This window comes from Pleurodeles waltl, chromosome 8 (genome assembly GCF_031143425.1).
Source record: "Pleurodeles waltl isolate 20211129_DDA chromosome 8, aPleWal1.hap1.20221129, whole genome shotgun sequence".
Taxonomy (NCBI): Eukaryota; Metazoa; Chordata; class Amphibia; order Caudata; family Salamandridae; genus Pleurodeles; species Pleurodeles waltl.
The window spans coordinates 29130494-29148222 of record NC_090447.1 but is presented as its reverse complement, the minus strand read 5'-3'; the positions used below and the strand labels follow the sequence as shown (position 1 = coordinate 29148222).

The following is a 17729-nucleotide window of genomic DNA, read 5'->3' as shown; positions in this document are numbered from 1 at the left end:
GATATTGACATTAGTGAGGCAGACTAAAAGTTTTGCCGACAACTTAAACGGGTCTCCTGCTGATCTAAAATACAAACAGGTTTACTGTGGAATTCAAACTGGAGGCAAAAGCAGACCAACCTTTTCTGCTGCTACGTGGACTTCGGTAATGTCATCAGTGTACTAGAAACATGAAGATTGTGGCAGAAACTGAGATTACCGCAGATCGTCCAAAATCACCTTTTGCTACAGCAAAGATTTACTGACACCACTTGGGAGAAGAGGAGAGGGCCAAAGATCACACACTTACTAACAAGACAGATACATTTAATGGGACAAAAAAAGGGTGTACGTTGGTCTTTATTTGTTTTAATATATACATTTCAGATTTATCTATCTTTAATGTGTTTATACTCATGACATGCTTAGTGTCAACCCCCTACTAGGCTTCAGCAAACTGCAGCTGCTCCACTGGAGTATGACAACCTAAACAAGTTAAACATGAACCTGAACAAAAACAAAACTGTGGTTTTGGCAAGGCGGACAGTAATCTTGGATGGTGAGAGGGCACCCAACTGAGGAAGTCACAGAATAGGATTACTTGAATGTCAATGTATCATCATCAAAGTCTTGGGCCCAGCAAATGTCTGCTTTGAGTATCAGATGTGCTAGAGCAGTGATGGATGTACTTAGAGTTTACACACAGTACTGATCTGTTTCCTATGGTCAAGTGCTTAGAGGATTCACTAACAAGATGAAAAGCCCTCTCTTGTGCTACTCTTCAGTACCAGGGGGGGAAGCATTATAAGGGAGGTGCTGTCAGCTGTATGAGGATCAGTCAAAAGGAGGCGGTCCTATAAGACACGTGAATTCACTGACCTATGTCTGACCGTCTTCAACCCCTCAACAACTGCATCCAGGATGTGAGTTTACACTGGCTCTAACCTTTTCTTCAAACAATAGGCAACCAAGATGCTTCAAACTGCCCTGTTCACGTCAGTACTGAACCACCTCAGGAAAATCAATGCACAACGTTCCACTTGCATCTGCTGTCTGGGTCGTTTTCATCTCACACTTTGCTGGTGGTGCATAAAATTCAACGCGTACCGCAGCATGTTCAAGGTCCTCAACTGAAGGACTCTGGATATTCATGCAGGTCAACTGCACATCACAGGAAGCTCTGGTCTTTGAGAGGCTGCTTGGGGTAAGGAATGAGGTCTATCAAGATATAGGACCCTATCTTTCTCTCTAAATATTCAGGTCCTTGCCAGACCTCCACCCAATAAACTCTTCTCCACCCTATAACAAACTATCTTTCCCACCTACCTAATATTGCTGAACATCTGCCAGCCAACTAGTGCCCTTTTACAATTCAGGACTTCATATATCTCTGCTTTCCTTGCTAAATGCTGAGATACAATAATCTATGTACCATTGAAAGAACAAGGTCAAAGGTCATGCAACCTGCCCCTTGATTATTCTCTGCACACTCCCTGCTGCGTGGGTTGCTTTTTGTATGGACATTTCTCTGTCTCCTTATGGGACCAGAACTGTGTCACGTTAATCTCCTAAATAAAACCCAATATAATTGAGGGCTAGATCATAAAGTGAAGATACAGTGAGTGCACCATATGGATACTGCCATGGCCAAGTTCTGGATTGAATCCGTACATTTGGAATTTTGCTAACAAAGTCCTAGTACAATGTAGAACCTAATGCAACACATGGGACCAAACAAATAACACCGGGAGTTCATACTGAGGTGTCTGAGCGCATCACAACTTTTTAAGCCCATTTTTTTTTAAGTTTCGTAATTAGAAACACAAAATCCACCTTCATGTCCTTTTATTAAAGTTTTCTTTACATGAGAGTTTATTATTTATTACACATTTGAATTCTTTTTTTTTTACAATGTCAAGTTTTATTTTACAGAAATGTTTAGGTTTTTTTTCTTTTAAAACAATTATACAGTTCCATGAAGTCACCGATACAAACAGAACGATTTGGTTCCTCCCATCTAGACGGTATTACAAAGAACACTTGTCCGTACTCACACATACATGCATACAACGGAAGATCTGCACGAGCATGTTCGCGTTTGAATGGCGCTATCGGGGATACGATGGCGCCCCCTTGAACCAACACTTCATGCTTCAGATTTAAAACCAGGAGTTTATTCCTTTGCTTCCTGTTCAGTCTCTTACCCTCTGACTAGAAATGTTCCTCTTCTGTTTGTGGAGTGTTAAGTCTCCAATTTGCATGTGTTGGGTGGCGCTCTCTCCGCGGGGTGACGGTGTTCAGCTCAGTAATGAGGATCCTATTACTCATCTTCTACAAACTGGCATGGTCAGTCATAGCTCACCGATGAGTTCCTTTGGTTTATAAATGTGCGTCTCCTAAAATTATACTTAGTGTTACAAATGGGCACACACACGCTTCATAGTTCACACGCAGAACCCTCAGCTGCACACCACAACCCTGACTCCAGTTGTAGCCTGCACAATGTTCCTGATTTACAGGACCCGATCTCTTCCCCAGCCAGTGCACTTCAACCTCAAGCTGTAGAAATTCGATTTCGTTAGCAAGATGGGAACCTCAATTCTGATCTGTAGGGCCTGATGTTGGCTCACCAGTATGAGCATTGCACATTGCTAAGATGTTAAAGCCCAATGTGTGGCACCACTTCCATTGCAGTAACGAGGTTTAGACAATTCTGGCCATGAATCCTAAACCTTATTTGAAAAAAAGAACCTCAATACTGCCCAGAATCATCCCAACATTCCAGTCTGCATGCTGATGACTCCATCCAGAGGTGGACACCTCTCCCTGGGTCTGGTGAGCCTGGAGTGTATGATGGCTTCATCCAGAGGTGGACGCATCTCCCTGGGTCTGGTGAACCTGGAGTGTTTGATGGCGTCATCCAGAAGTGGAACCATCTCCCTAGGCCTGGTGAAACTGGAGTGTATAATGGCATCATCCAGAGGTGGACGCCTCTCCTTGGGTCTGGTGAGCCTGGCGTGTTTGATGGCTTCATCCAGAGGTGGACGCATCTCCCTGGGTCTGGTGAATCTGGAGTGTATAATGGCGTCATCCAGAGATGGAAGCATCTCCCTGGGTCTGGTGAGCCTGGAGTGTATGATGGCTTCATCCAGAGGTGGAACCATCTCCCTAGGTCTGGTGAGTCTGGCTTGTATGATGGCGTCATCCAGAGGTGGACGCATCTCCCTAGGTCTGCTGAGCCTGTAGTGTTTGCTTTATCATATCGCAGGTTCTTCAACGGCATGAAGTATTAACCTCACTGCCCCATGAAGGTCCGAGATATGGAGGTAGTAGAGAGCAGGACACTGTAAAATTATTTTTAATGTCAACTTAATTGGAAAGAGAAGAAACCTATTTAGGGATGAACAGACTGTAAGCAATAAAAAGAGATTCTGCACCAAGAATATAGCGCCCACACCTTACTGAGCCATCTAAGAAAAGCACCATCCATGAACAACTAAACAGAATATTTTACCCTATTCTTCTTTTTCTTTATTTAATTATGTGCAATATTATCCACTGCATAATAAGAATCCATTACATTATTTGGAAATTTCAGAAATATTGAATGAGAAACTGCAAAACATCAATTGCACATATGGGTCAAGAGTTTCAAGTGACCCACTTACTAAGATTTGACCTTCTACTGGAGTCTGAAAGCCACCAGAACTAAAAGCGCCAGTAGGTGGCACTGAGGCTGAACAGGATAACAGTGTATCTATCAGGCAGGAAAGAGGTGGGGTCAATGAGAAACTGGTCAGTCGGCATAGGTATGGTTTGCTACAGAAAGAACACAGTGAGGGGCACAAGCCTTCCGCGTCAACAGTTACATCCACCAAAAAACTCGGGGGAACAAACGAAGAACACTGAAGACTAGGCGGTAAATTGCTTGGAAATTTGTCGCCGAGGGCAATCTTTCTCAGAGACTCATGTATGGTCGCATTTGCATAGAGGAAGACAGCGTTTGCAGAAAAGCAACCTTAATGTTGAAAAACGGAGGTCAGGACTCCTTACAAACTTACTTTTACAAGTATTGCTACAATAAAGACCCACACCGATTAAAAAATCTAAAATAGCCTTCAATTCATTGTTGCTCGCAGCTGCTTTGCTCTCCGTGGCACAGTTGCCTCCTTCAAAAATTGAGCGCGCCCGCCGAATAAATATATCAGAATTTACGCTGCGGCGGTACATTGCATTCTTGAGAGTCCCAGAGAAGAGACCTGGTCTCTGACCCAGAGGCAGTACAACCTGCATCCAAGTTTTGCAATCAGCTGGAACAGGACTACTGCCCTCCCTAACCAGGTGTACAATGAGAGACTACTACAAATCCCAATGAGGAGTTACCGCTCTAGGTAGCAGACACTTGGGATATGCAGCTCCCGCTCTCTGTTTGTACAGCCCAGCACTGCAGGGGGTTACCGCTCACTAGCAGGAGTTGTCGACACTGGCAGTGGTCAGAGTCTCCAGTGTCTTCCATTGACACTACATGCCAAGCCGCGTGTCTTCTGCAGTCACCAGGTTACGTCACTGGCATCCTACCACGTAGGGATCCTCAAGTTACAAAGTGTTTGGTCCCCCAGGGTCTAACACTTGGCCCATCCTATGCTTTCGTATAAAACTACAGTACAACATTATTACACTGGACCATAGAGAGGGGTCGAATGTAACGCATGATTTACATCCATAGGGTAGTCCCTCTTATTATCCGTCTATTGTAGCGTATAGAAGCACAGCTACCTCTAGGGCCACAATAAGCCCTGGAGTCTGAAACAATCAAGTAAAACAGCCTGAGCCTTCACAGGAGATGATATCTCCATCAGAAGCGTACCACTTTGGGTGAATGTACAGATGTCGGGCGCAGACACAAATAATACATCTAAGAGTCTGAACCTAGACACCGCACGCGACCTGAATCGATCAGCCAGGAGCACCCACCTGCTGACCGATGCTGGAGGGCACCCCCTCCTAGAGAAGAAATACTGAGTCCGAGAGGAGGCGCCATCCGTGGGCGCTTCAGGCGTGAACGGTCTACCACACGAGAATAACTAAACCTAGCAGGAACTTAAAACATCACAATCTACGATTGTAAATCTCTCTTTCAAATCATGGTATGCACTCAGACTCAAAACGACCTCTTTTCAGTGACACTACATATGAACACAAACACACCACACATCGCCGTGTCCCCCCAACCCAACTTCTTCAGGTCCAGAGTCCTGAGCAGATCCAAGAAACAATGGTTTTCTTCTGGAAATTGAAAACAATTCTTTCAAGTTTCTAATGTCCAGAAATGCCCTCGCCTCTCCAATGTTCAATGTGTACAAGTGCTCTGGTCCTTCCCATGCTCACTGGAATGTGTCCACAACATTCAGGGTTTCTATGCTCACACATTCCCCTCTACAAAGAGTGAGCCCTGGCAAGTGAATTCCACCTTGCGCGCTGCACCTACACAAGGAATCAAAGTTCATTCACACTTACCATGCTTACATGCTTATATACACACACACAACTGGCTCATGTCCACATTACACAAACACTCTCCAGCCTTACTGAAATGCACTTGCCAACCTTCTCATGAAACAAACATGTATATCCAAACATACCCATGCACACACAACTGCATACGCTACCACACAGGTACATGAATACCTGGACACCCCCACAAGCACACACACAACTGGGCATATGATCATACAGACGTACACACCTGCAAATGCAATCACACAAGTATGTACAAATGTCTGACCGCATGCACACAAAAGGGTGATCCTTGGTGTGGATCTCAGCGCCACGCTGAGCATGCGGTGCAGATTCATCGGATCCGGTGGGTACCCCACCACTCTTCGACTGCCAGCCCTCACTGCTCCTCCAGCCACGATGGCTTGTCGGAGCCCGGGGTCTTCAGCTTGATGTTGAACTGCTTGAGGGTCTGCTCCAGCTGCTGCTGGTTTCCTGCAAAGTAGGCTGAGATGGCGTTGTGGAAGAGCAGCAGCTGCTTGTGCATGACTTTAATCTGCAAGAAAGACAAACACTCAAGTAAACTTCCAATTAAAAAAAACAGTGCTCTGCAGAGATACCCCCCATCAACAGCCGCCCTCTTCGCAATAGAAATGACGCAAGGCGCTTCAGGTCAGCCCTTGTAGGGTGCATTGCGTCAAGTCCTGAGCTGCAGGCCTATCTGAGCTTCAAGAAGAGGAGACAATTAATGAGTAGACAGGGGATGCATGTGTGTAATGTAAAAGTCATGCCTGGGGTGGGGGGGGGGGGGCAAGGGTGTTCACATGATCAGTCAGAAAATTTAAAGACAGTCAATTCGATTGCCAACAACCCCTCTCACCGTGAAGTCTACCTTATTCTACCGGCTGAGATGGCGCAGGTTTTAGGTGTCACTGCGCTGGTGTGAAGGGTGGGGCGAAAGAAAATTGAGGGGAGCCTTGCTGCTGGGTTCACGCTATGAGAGGTAATCCCTGCAGAACCCCCTCATGACGAGTCAACAGGATGTCAGTAGATACATGGAAGGGAAATGATCAGTCTACTGTTGGAAAGAAATTAACAAATCTACCTGAACACAGGGAGTCCAGGACTACTCAATGTCATTAGTGGCAATCGAAACCAAGAAGTCCAAAACACAAGTCTAATGGCACAAACAGCCTCAGACCAATTCTCCACCATTAGTCACTACTCAATTTGTTTTACAATTCTAATCAGACCTATTAATTACGTACAGGGTATTGTCAGTACTCAGCCACAGCATAGTTTCCTGTTCATGTGTGTCCTGACCACCAGAAAGGAGTATTTTATTTAAATATGTGTATTCAATTGTATGATTTTCGCATGTTATGCAATTCAATGTGTCCTTCAGATGTCATTGCTAATTATAAACACCATTCAGACAATATCCTTCCACTCTCCTCCCTACCAACCTCCAACCAGGGTCGCCGCATCTACAAAACCAGGTAGCTGCAATATGCCTTACAGTAGGTAAGCAGGGCCAGATGAAACCTGCTCTGAAAGCTCACCACTAGCTACCTGTCAAAGTCTGGAGTGAAATGTAAGATTCTCTACACTATACATAAAGCCTAATGGAAAAAGGTTCAGAATTCTTGCAGAACTTAAAACTCAATTACACTCCGAGCAAGTGCTAACATGATCCAGCAATGGAAATTCATTCACAGAAACACAGTGGCAGATCCTTGGGAGGACACAGTTGAAGACTGTAGAAAGCCCTCAGCCCTGCACAGACATTTGAACCCAATCACATATGTTTAGGAAATGTCAGAAACTGAACTAGCTCACTTTATAGACCTTCCAGACTCTCTTGAGCCGAGATCACAGAACATCAGCTATGGGCACCTACCCCTGCTGACGGGATCCTTCTAACACTCTGCCTCAGATGGGACAATGCATCCATCCCCTATGCACTCTAAAGTTATGGAAAATGTGTGTACAGTGTTCTACAGAACTCCTAAATAAAGGAATGCATAAATAAATCTATGCAAACCACTCTCTGTAACTATCTCCCTACTCAAGACTTAAACAAAACATCTTGAAATGATCTGAAGACATCTCCTTCACAGCCTATGGCAAGAACATAACTACGCATTTTTCAAAACTAGGACTTTGGCACTTCCTAGACCACCATCCACTGATACATTACTGCTGGGAAGACGCTCACAATGGCTCGTTTACATTCCTATCTGACAATGGGCACACTAGGCGGCTCCTACAAGTATACTCAACCAGGATATCGTTTTTCCATACTTATTCCATCACCAAGAGGGTACTATGTGGACTCATAATGTGCCACTCTAATTCACTTGAGATATGCCTGACTCATCGAAAACTCCAAATGTCCACAAACATCTCTCTTGTACCAGCCTTGTTAAAGAGGTCTGAGGTGACTGAAACCAAATGAATAAGGATTATGTTACTTACCTTGTTAGCATCTATAAGTTGCAAGTGGTGCTGTAGATTCATGTGCTCTGTCTGCACATGCCTGCCATCTAGTGTTGGAATAGGACGTTTACAACTTGTTCTTCTTTGAAGAAGTCGTTCGAGCCCTGTGACTCCTCTTCGAGGTAATGAACATGGTTATCGGCTCCGTCAGTAGATTGCTATTCTTACATTAGGTGCAGGAGAAGTGGAGCTATAACTAGCTTATAGTTGTGACTATGCAATGTGAATGTAAATACAGTGAATCTATGATTTATCTGAGTATTATCTGGAACAACCAATGACTTTTGGGGAGGTGGGTGGACTCATGTGAATCTACAGCACTACATGCCACAAAACGATGCTTACAAATTAAGCAACATTAACCATTCACAGCCTGTTGGTGTGCAAGGACTGCCGCAGAGTAATGTTTACTAAATGTGTGTGGTGTAGATCAAGTAGCTGCTTTCAAATATGTGCTATAGGAACACGTTTGAATACATCTGGCTATCCATCTAGCAATCCCTGCTTTGCATATAGCATGACCCTGTCTTAGATTGGAAAAAAGCTACAAACAACTGTTTCATTTTTGTAAATAACTTAGTTCCGTCAGTGTATATAGTGATGCTCTCTTTACATCTAAAGCGTGAAGTTTTCTTTCTGCTACCTACTGTGGATTGGGAAAGAAAACTGGCAACTAACTTGTCTGGTTGAGATGAAAAGCTGGCAGGACTTCAGGTAACAACTTTGGACTGGGTCTTAGGGCTACTCTGTCCTGATGTAGCTGACAGAACGACTCTTGAAGAGTGAGCGCATGTATTTCACTTACCTCTGCTTAGCGAGGTAAAAGGCACCAGAAAAGCAACTTTCCATGACAGGTACTGAAGTGAACATCAGTGTAAGGACTTAATGGGGGCGGGGGGTGTTCCACGAGTGTAGTTAGTACCACATTAAGATTCCAACCTGCAACAGGTGGCGTTCTTGAAGGTATTACCATATTAAAATGCTCCATGAACGCTTTAACAGGGATTCTAAACAGAGAATCTTGTTTCCTATTTTGTAGATATGCAGCAATAGCTGCAAGGTGAAAGGTGTATGGATGTGCAGTGTAGGCCTGACCGTTGAAGATGTAGAAGGTAATGTAATACATGTTGTACTGTGAGGTTGATAGGATGAATGCGGTGTGCAGTACAATAACATACAACTATTTTCCACTTAGTGGAATAGCAAGTTCTAGTGGTAGGACGCCTTGTCTCTTTAGGGAATGTTGATACTCTGTGATGGGAGGTTTAGGTATCAAAGTCTAGGACTTCAGGCGCCAGAATGCTAGCTTGAGCTGTTTGGGATCTGGGTGTCAGACTGTCCTGTGATTTTGCGTGGAAAGGTCCTACCTCTAGGGAAGCTTCTCGTGGGGGACCATTGACAAGTCAAGTTGAGAGGTGTAGTATGGTTGTCGGGCTACTAGAATTAGGTTGAGAGAGGTTTCTCTGAGCTTCCTCACCATATATGGAAGTAGTTGGAGAGGCAGAAAAGTGTAGGCAACTATCCCTCACCAATTAATCCATAGTGTATTGCCCTGTGACTGTGGGTGAAGAAACCCTGAGGCGAGGTGTTGGCATTTTGCGTTTTCTGCTGTTGCAAAGAGATCTATGTTTGGCATTCCCTAGACTTGGAAGTACTGCTGAAGGACTTGTGGGTGAAGTTCCCAGACGTGGGCTTGTTGCTGTATCCTGCTTAAGAGTCCACAAATTTGTTGTCTACTCTAGGGAGATATTCTGCCACAAGGTGAATGCGATGGTGTATTGCCTATTTCCAGATGTTTTGGACTAGGAGTGCCTCCCTGTTCCTATATGTAATACATCAGTGTCATATTGTCAGTTTTTAAGAGGACTACTTTGCGCTGAATGTATGAGAGGAATGCCTTAAGCGCCAGGTGAACTGATGAAAGCTCTAAAAGTTTGATGGGGTGAGTGCTTTTTGAGCCACCCATACTCCTCAGACTGTCATCTCCAACATATGCAGCCCCCTCAACCTTTGAGAGATAAGTCCAGGTAATGGGCACGTACAGGAACGGGTCCATGAAAGCCCTTTTCTCCAGCAGATTGCTGTTGTTCCTCCACTGCAGGGAATGATGAAGTGAGGGCTCAGTCAGCACTGGATCCCCCAGATTGCTCTTCGCTTGTGACCATTGTGACACCAGGAACTCCTGTAATGGGCGCATGTGTAGCCTGGCACAGTGTACAAAGGCTGTGCAAGAGGCAATCATGTCTAGGCGATGCATTAACGTCCTGACTGGCAGACGACAATGTGGCTGAAAACGAGGCAGTTGTTTCTGGCGACTGAGAACCCGCTGGGGTTTTGGGTTGGCCTTGGCTGTGACGAAGTTGTGAATGGCACCCAAATGGGGCTGAATCTGGAGCGGTTGTAGACGAGACTTGGTGGCATTTATTGTGAATCCCAATTCGTGGAGGAAGGAGATAGTGGCTTGTGTATCGGTACATATGTGTCTCTGTTTGCACTCCTTTTCAGCTAATCATCTAAACAAGGAACGACAGAGATCCTTAGGTGAGCTGCTACTACTGGAAGACATTTTGTAAATACCCTTGGATCCGCTGTGACCCCGAAGGGCAGTACACTGAATTGATACTGTTGTCCACTTACCACGAACCATGGGTATTTGCGGTGACTAGGATAAATGGGGATATTAAAGTGTCTTTGAGGTTGAGGACTGTCATGAACTCCACTTTCTGTAAAAGCAGGATTACATCCCAGAGGGTCACCATATGAAACATTTCCGAAAGGATGCATCGGTTGAGAGGCCTGAAGTCTACTACAGGCCGTAATGCCCTGTCCTTTTTTGGAATGAAGAAGTATAGGGAATACACTCCTCTGCCTTGAACGGCTTGATGGCCCTGTGACTGGGCGTGCATTTACTTCTTATAGATCTAAAAGCTGAGGGATGAGGATGTGTCTGCTTGGAGGAGTGTTTGAAAGAGTTGATAGGGCAGACTCGTGGCAAGTCAGTTTTTGGGGGTGGAGGCACCCTTGAATGGTGTTCCTATACCATTCCCTCCACTTCTATTGCCACTGTATGAGCCTCTGGTGAAACCTTTACCTCCCTGTTGGTGGAAGCCTGCTGCTGCCTTTGGCTAGTTTGCTCCTGATCTGAGGTGGACAGTTTCCATCCGCCCCTTCCCTGCTGCTTGTGAAAGGACTAGCATGGGGTGGTTGTTTGTAGTGCGTCCATTGCCTTTGCTGTTTTGGTGTCCTGATGTTCCCCATCAAAAGGAAAATTTAGCAGGTGTTTAAACCCCGGATGCTCAGAACGCATGCTTCCTTAGAATTGCAGAGTTGATTCCTCTAGCCGAATCATCAGCTGCATCAAGTAAACATCTAATGGTCGCATTAGATATAAGTTTCCATTCATAAACGCGATCCTCTCCCTTCCTTTTACACTCATTGGGGAGGCATTGAAGGAGAGTTTCCATCTTGTACCACTGTGCTCAGTTATATCAAGAAAGCAGGATTGCAGAGGTGGCAATCCACCAATAACTGGTGCTGCCTACAGCCACTCTCTTTCCTACAGCTGCAATCCCCTTACGTTTGTTGTCAGGAGAAGGGGCAGCTCCTCTTGCTTGCACTGCCACCCATTTCCGAGAGGTAACCACTACTAAGGAATCTTGTGAGCAGTGCCCCCCTGATGTATAATGGATCTAAGGGTGATGTTTTATATGTCCTCTCTCCCTAGGAGTGAGTACCTTCCATTTAACAGGGTCTTTGAAAATCTTCGTTGTCAGTTTCAGCGCTGACTTTACCACAGGGAGATAATGAACAGTCTGCTCTGCTCTGGACAAAGTCTCCACTAAAACAGCCTCCTCTCCAGAGATCTCATGCATACCTACTTTATGATATGTTGCAGCTCTTTGCATGACACTGATAATTTATGGTGTCGTCCGTGGGGATGGCTTAATAGGGATGGACTCTAAATTCGAGTCATCCTGTGGGTTGAAATTATAGTCCTTCCAAGATTATCATGGCTCTGTGGGTAATCCGAGGGCCCTTCCAAACCACCCCCTTGGGGAGTAGAGATCTACACAATGTGTAGGAGACTGCGATGGAAGTGAATGTTCTGGTGAGTAATGTGGGTGATGGTGCACTGGTGCCTTTGTTGACCATAGGTCACTTTGGTGGTGGAAGGTTCCTCAAACTCTAGCCACATCTTCTAAGGGGCAGTTAGTTTCCCAGTCTTTGAGTCAATTGTCTGCCGCCTCTTGTCCAGGACCTGATAAAGATTTTCAAGGATTGGGCCCTCTTTTTCCTCGGCAACGTGATGTTTTGGAGACCGCTTTTGTTTCAGCGCCAAACTGTCTTTGCGATTACTTCTGGTGAAACTCCTTTGTGAGTGTTCCTTCAACGCAGATGGTTTTGTTGCCAAAGGCTTCATTGCTGGAGACTACGATGAAGATGGTTTCAGTGCCAACGGCCTTGGCGAGGTGTGGCATCCAGAGGTTTGTGACTTTGGCGTCTTGGAGTCCTACCTATTCTTGTGACTAGGTGCCCCATCAGGATCAAGAGGCATCTCGTCCTTTCTTGGCTCCGAAGCCTTGTCTCAGTGTCAACCGTGAACCACTTGGTCGTGGAGCTCCAAGACCTGTGTTAAGCACAGGCTCCGAAGCCTTGTCTCAGTGTCAACCGGAACCACTCGGTCGTGGGGATCCAAGGCCTCTGTTAAGCAGACAGTTGCGGGCCCGATCTGCTCTAGGGTGTCGCCCCGGCAAGTCTTGCATTTGTGGTCTGTGTACATGGACTGGAAGAGCAACAGTACTCACGACCAGTGGCTTAGTCTTTGGGCCCATGACTGTTTCCAGCTCAGCATCTGGACCTTTCCCATAGGAGATATATGGCTGGCCCTCATCATCGCTGCCTTGGGTATCAATGCTGGAGTCTCCAGATGTGACGTACTGCAGAGCTATCTGCTGGCTTGCCTCCTTCGTACTCTTCTTCCTCCTCTGTACCGATGATCTCTTCTCCCTCCGATACCGCCTGATCTGTGGTGGTCTCCATACTGTGGCCAAGTCATTGCGCACAATAGTATTTTAAAGTCTTGCTTGATTTAAACTGCTGACACGCTGCACAATCCTGGTCATTGTGTTACCATGACAGACACAAGTTACAGACCAGGTGAAGATTGTTGTGAGGGTAATTGGCATTGCACTGAGGGCACCTTCAAAATGGAATCTGATCCACTGCCACTTCCACAACATTCTCTGCGCCGGGTTGAAGGCGCTGAGTAGTCGATAAGTCAATTCCTTGGAGACTCATCACCAATGTCTTGCCTGCGTCGTGGAATGAATTCTTAACAACTGTGTTAGCTTCTCGGATCTGTAAGGCCTCGATAAAGGGCATAAAAAGTGAGCTTCGATGACCACGTCTAAGCCCAATGGCAGAGAAAAACAATCTGAAGATGGAACCGATGACAATGTACATTACCTCGAAGAGGAGTCGTCACAGGTTTCTGTGACTCGAAAGACTTCTTCAAAGAAAAACAAGTTATAAACGTCCAAGCCAAACACTAGATTGCATGAGTATGAAAAGCATGTGTATCTACAATGATTAAGTTGAGTACCAGTGCTCATAAAATCAAAAATCTGGAAGGGCCAGCAAGTGAGTCACTAAATCTCAAGTCTAAATGATGGCATGCAACTTTGAATGACCTCTACAATGATGTTCTACACAACCAATCATGGCTGCTTTCTAAGCTAATCAGAGGCAATAAAGATTACGGCCACAAGACCGCCTCCAGCTAGCTTCAATGAGACAGCCAGTCTGCAATGCTGGGGAATGTATTGCCAGGCATTGCAGCCAACATTGATTACCCTCCTGATCAGTCCAGAGGGAAATTTACCATTAATGTTGAAGAAAGGTGGATCTTCTGGAAAAAGTGTTCAGCTATCTTTTTTTAATTTGTAATTATTCTATTATTATCGTGATAAGATAGAGGAGTGTGGCCTACAATTATGGCAGCAAGTAGCTTTAATGTTGGAGGTGGCAAAAAACAACAGCTACAGGAAATAAAGTGATCTTCATTGAGCTATGGCCCTATCCAAAGCACCACAATCCTCAGACAGTCCTGAAGGGTGCAAGATGGTCCTCTGGGTGCAGCTTTGTCTGTGAGTGGAGTGATGTTCTGCTGGCTGCCTATCAGTTTTCAGAGAAGTCCATACTGTTGCGATGGACCTTCCCAGGCTTGATACCATACCAGTGGGTCTCTTGTTCCTTTATTTTTCAGACACTTACAAAGGGCCAAGATGGCCTCACCCGACTCGTTTGAGGATCGAATACGGATCTGTTGCCAGAAGCAGACTGGTACCAGTAAAAGAAATATGGCATCTCTTCAGCATTGGAGTCTTTAATAGATTCACTTGCTTGACTCATTATCAGTCATCAAGCGGAGACTCCCACTATAATATTACAGCAGCAGAAAGGCCAGATTACATACAAATACATTGAAAAACATTTTCTTAAGCAATTTAGTCATGCCATTAGAAGTTGTGCAAAGTTCTACCATTGAGGTGAAGGTACAGTGATCCCCACTCACTTCAGAGTTTCCAAGCACAAGTGTGAAAGGCCCAATTTTTTTCAGCTTCTGAGTGGAGGGGGAAAGTGTTGCATTTGAATTTATGAAAGATCTGTAGTTACAAGTAGCGTTTTTCTTCTCCAGCACTGGACACCTCTCATAGATGCACATGTATTAATCAGAATAGCTAGAATTGTTCAATGTTCAGCATGCATATCATGAGCAATATTAATGAACACATGTTTTAAGAACATTGATTGAACTTAGCAGAATAATGAAGCAGGAAGAGAGTCACTTTAGTGAAACAGTTTATGGAGGACCATCGGGCATAGAAGCTTCCGCGTCCAGGCAGTATGTTTCACTAGTGTGCTGAGGCTCTTCCCTGGTGCCGCTCTACAGATATCAACTAGTAGAACAGCAGCATGCAATGCTGCTGTTTGATGCGCTTTTTGTGAAATGAGCCAACAGACATGTCTTCTGTGGCCACATAGCCTTAAAATGACAGAATGCAATAACCAAGGCTATCCACCTCATTGTTCCCTTCTCAGAAAAATATTACCTGGTCCAACCTCCTGAATGCCTTTGTTTTGTCAATATAACACTTCAAACATTGTTGAATGTCCATAAAATGAAGAATTCTCTCAGTGACTGTCAAAGAGTTTTCAAAATAAGACTTAAGAACCACAGGTTCATTTAGATGGAAGTCAATCGATGCATTTGGGATTAATTTCATATTTGTCCACATACTAACTCTGACCTTTGGAATAGCGAAAGTGGCTCTTTAATAGTGAATGCTTTTGTTCTGCTTGGTCTCTGGCTAACATTAAGGGAATCAAAACAGCTGTTTATCATATTACTCATTGAGATCGGCTCTACCTTTGGTTCGAAGGGTGGTTTCAACTGTTGTTCAAGGGCTGTACATAGTTCCCACAATGATGGTGGGTGTCATATAGGTGGTGCCCCATCAAAAGCTTTTTAATATATTGTTGATGATTCAATAAGCTGATAAAGAAGTCTAGTCAATTGAATGCCTAAGTGAAATCTAGCGAGAGCCGTCAGATGAACATTAATAGATTAATGTTTCAATTCAGATGTTGCCAACTGCAGCAGGTAAGGAAGTACTTGGAGCGGCTCTGAAGTCAGAGGGTGCGACCCTTCGATCTGCAACAAAAGCAGAATCTCTTCCATTTGACATGGTAAGTTTTTGAAGTTGAGGGCACCTGGCTTGAGGTAGGATTGCACAGCAGTCTGAATGCATAGCTAGATGGGAGGATTTAATGTATTCAGGATCAGTGCTGCCAATGTGATAGATTCTGGATTGAAGAGAAACCTGGTCTTCTTCCCTGGCGCGAAGATCCTGACAGCTGTTTCAGCAGGTGTAGGGAGCTTCTGATAGATGAAGAATACTGGTGAACCAATATGGGTGGGGCATGAAAGTGCTAGGAGAATTTGTTTGCACGGTTTCTTCTTGTCTGCCCTGATGACCGGCAGAGTCAGGGGAAGTGTTGAAAAATCATTCACAAAGGTTTTGGACCATGACATCGAACATGCCTCTACCCTTCATTCTGGATGCTAGCACCTGTTTGCAAAGAACTGGCATTTCATGCACTGACCAAAGATCCTTATTACCAGATTTTGGTTGGGCTCTCATTCATGAGTTCTGTTTCAGCATCCTATCTTCCCATGAATTGTTCACTCTTGGCAAATGTTCTACTGCCAATGACACACAGCGACAGACAATTCCATGGATGTTGAGTCTTCTGAAAGAGCTGGGGACTTAGTACCACCCCCGGCAGGTTGAGTAATGTGACTGCGTGCCAATGTCATTCTGCTCTGGAAATGAAAAGCGGAGCTGCATATTAGCACCACCCATACATGTTGACGTCAATTGCTTTACAGGCTGTCTGTGTTCTGAGATGCAGAGCTCATCGGCAGATTAGCATGACCAGTGCACAACGCTCTGAGTTTGGGACCTCTTTAGATATAAAAAAGATTCCAGTTTACACAATGGGAAGGTGGGAGGGTCGATGAGGAATCTGTGGTTAGACAGAGTATCCACCAGAAAGCTCTTTACTAAAGGTAAGTAACCTGTTCTTCTGATGGATACTTTCAACCGTAGATTTCTCATCTTGGGAATAGATATTATAGCAGTACACCCCAAGGCGATGGGTCTCTGAACAGGCTTATACCAAAATGTCCTGCAGGGCTGAGGGGGCAAAACGCCCCTCGAAGGGCCTGGCTGTCGAGGCAGCAGTGCTTTGTGAATGTGAGTACCAATGCCTAAGTGGCTGTCTGGCGAATGTCTAGGACAACAACGCAGTGGCTGCAGCTTTGGCCTGGTGGAGTGAGACTGCAAACCTTCTGGGGCAGCTTCTTCACCATTGGACAGCAGATCTTTATGCGGGACAAATCCATCAGGCGATGGTCTGGTTTTGCACTGCCATGCCCTTCTTTGCTTCAGAAAACCCCACAAGGAGCTGCTTGTCTACTTAATGTTCATTGGTACGATCAGTATAAAAACTTAGGACCTGATTAAGAGTTTGGTAGATGGATTACTCTCTCGCAAACGTGATGGATTTCCCATCCACCATATTACGATTCCCATAGGCTATAGTGGGATCGTAATACGGCGGACGGAATATCCGTCAGGTTTCTGGTGGAGTAACCCCATCTGACAAAGTCAAAATCAGGCCCTTCGTGCCCTCTTAGGGTCCAAATGATTGAGTTTCTCTTCCTCCTTAGAGGGATGAGGTTGAGCAAGGAAAGCAGAAAGGGAGACAGCCTAGCTGATGTAAAAAGGAGGGACCACTTTCAGAAGAAAGGAAGCTCTGGACCTAAACACCAATTTATCTGGAAAAAAAGTGGTATCAGGTGGGTTGACAGAAATAGCCGGCAGCTCACTCATACTTTTAGGAGATTTTATGGCAATGAGGAAGACTGTCCTCAGTATCAGAAGTCTCAAAGCACAATTGTGCACCTGCTCAAAAGGGGTGCACATCAGATAAAGTGAGGAATAACTTCACATCCCACTGAGATATCACAAAGAGTTTTGCTGGAAATTTTTTTTATAAACCTTCCACAAATCTCATCACAACAGGTGAATTAAATAAATGAGGCTGTTCCAGCAAACACAAAAATGCAAAAAGGGTTTTAACAGTGTCTAAAGCAAGTCCTTGCTGGACCAGGGACAAATCAAACAGCA

General features: G+C 45.0%; 1 protein-coding gene across 7 annotated transcripts in view; it reads right to left on the bottom strand.

Annotated features, from left to right (window-relative positions):
- Positions 1–1807: 1807 nt before the first annotated feature.
- Positions 1808–17729, bottom strand: part of ARFIP2 (ARF interacting protein 2) — a 224119-nt gene continuing 208197 nt past the window's right edge. For all 7 annotated transcript variants that reach the window (XM_069203655.1, XM_069203654.1, XM_069203657.1 and 4 more), the window contains one exon: positions 1808–6031. In XM_069203655.1, coding sequence (XP_069059756.1) covers positions 5876–6031 — 156 coding nt within the window. In that variant the 3' untranslated portion in view covers positions 1808–5875. The remainder of the gene's footprint in view (positions 6032–17729) is intronic.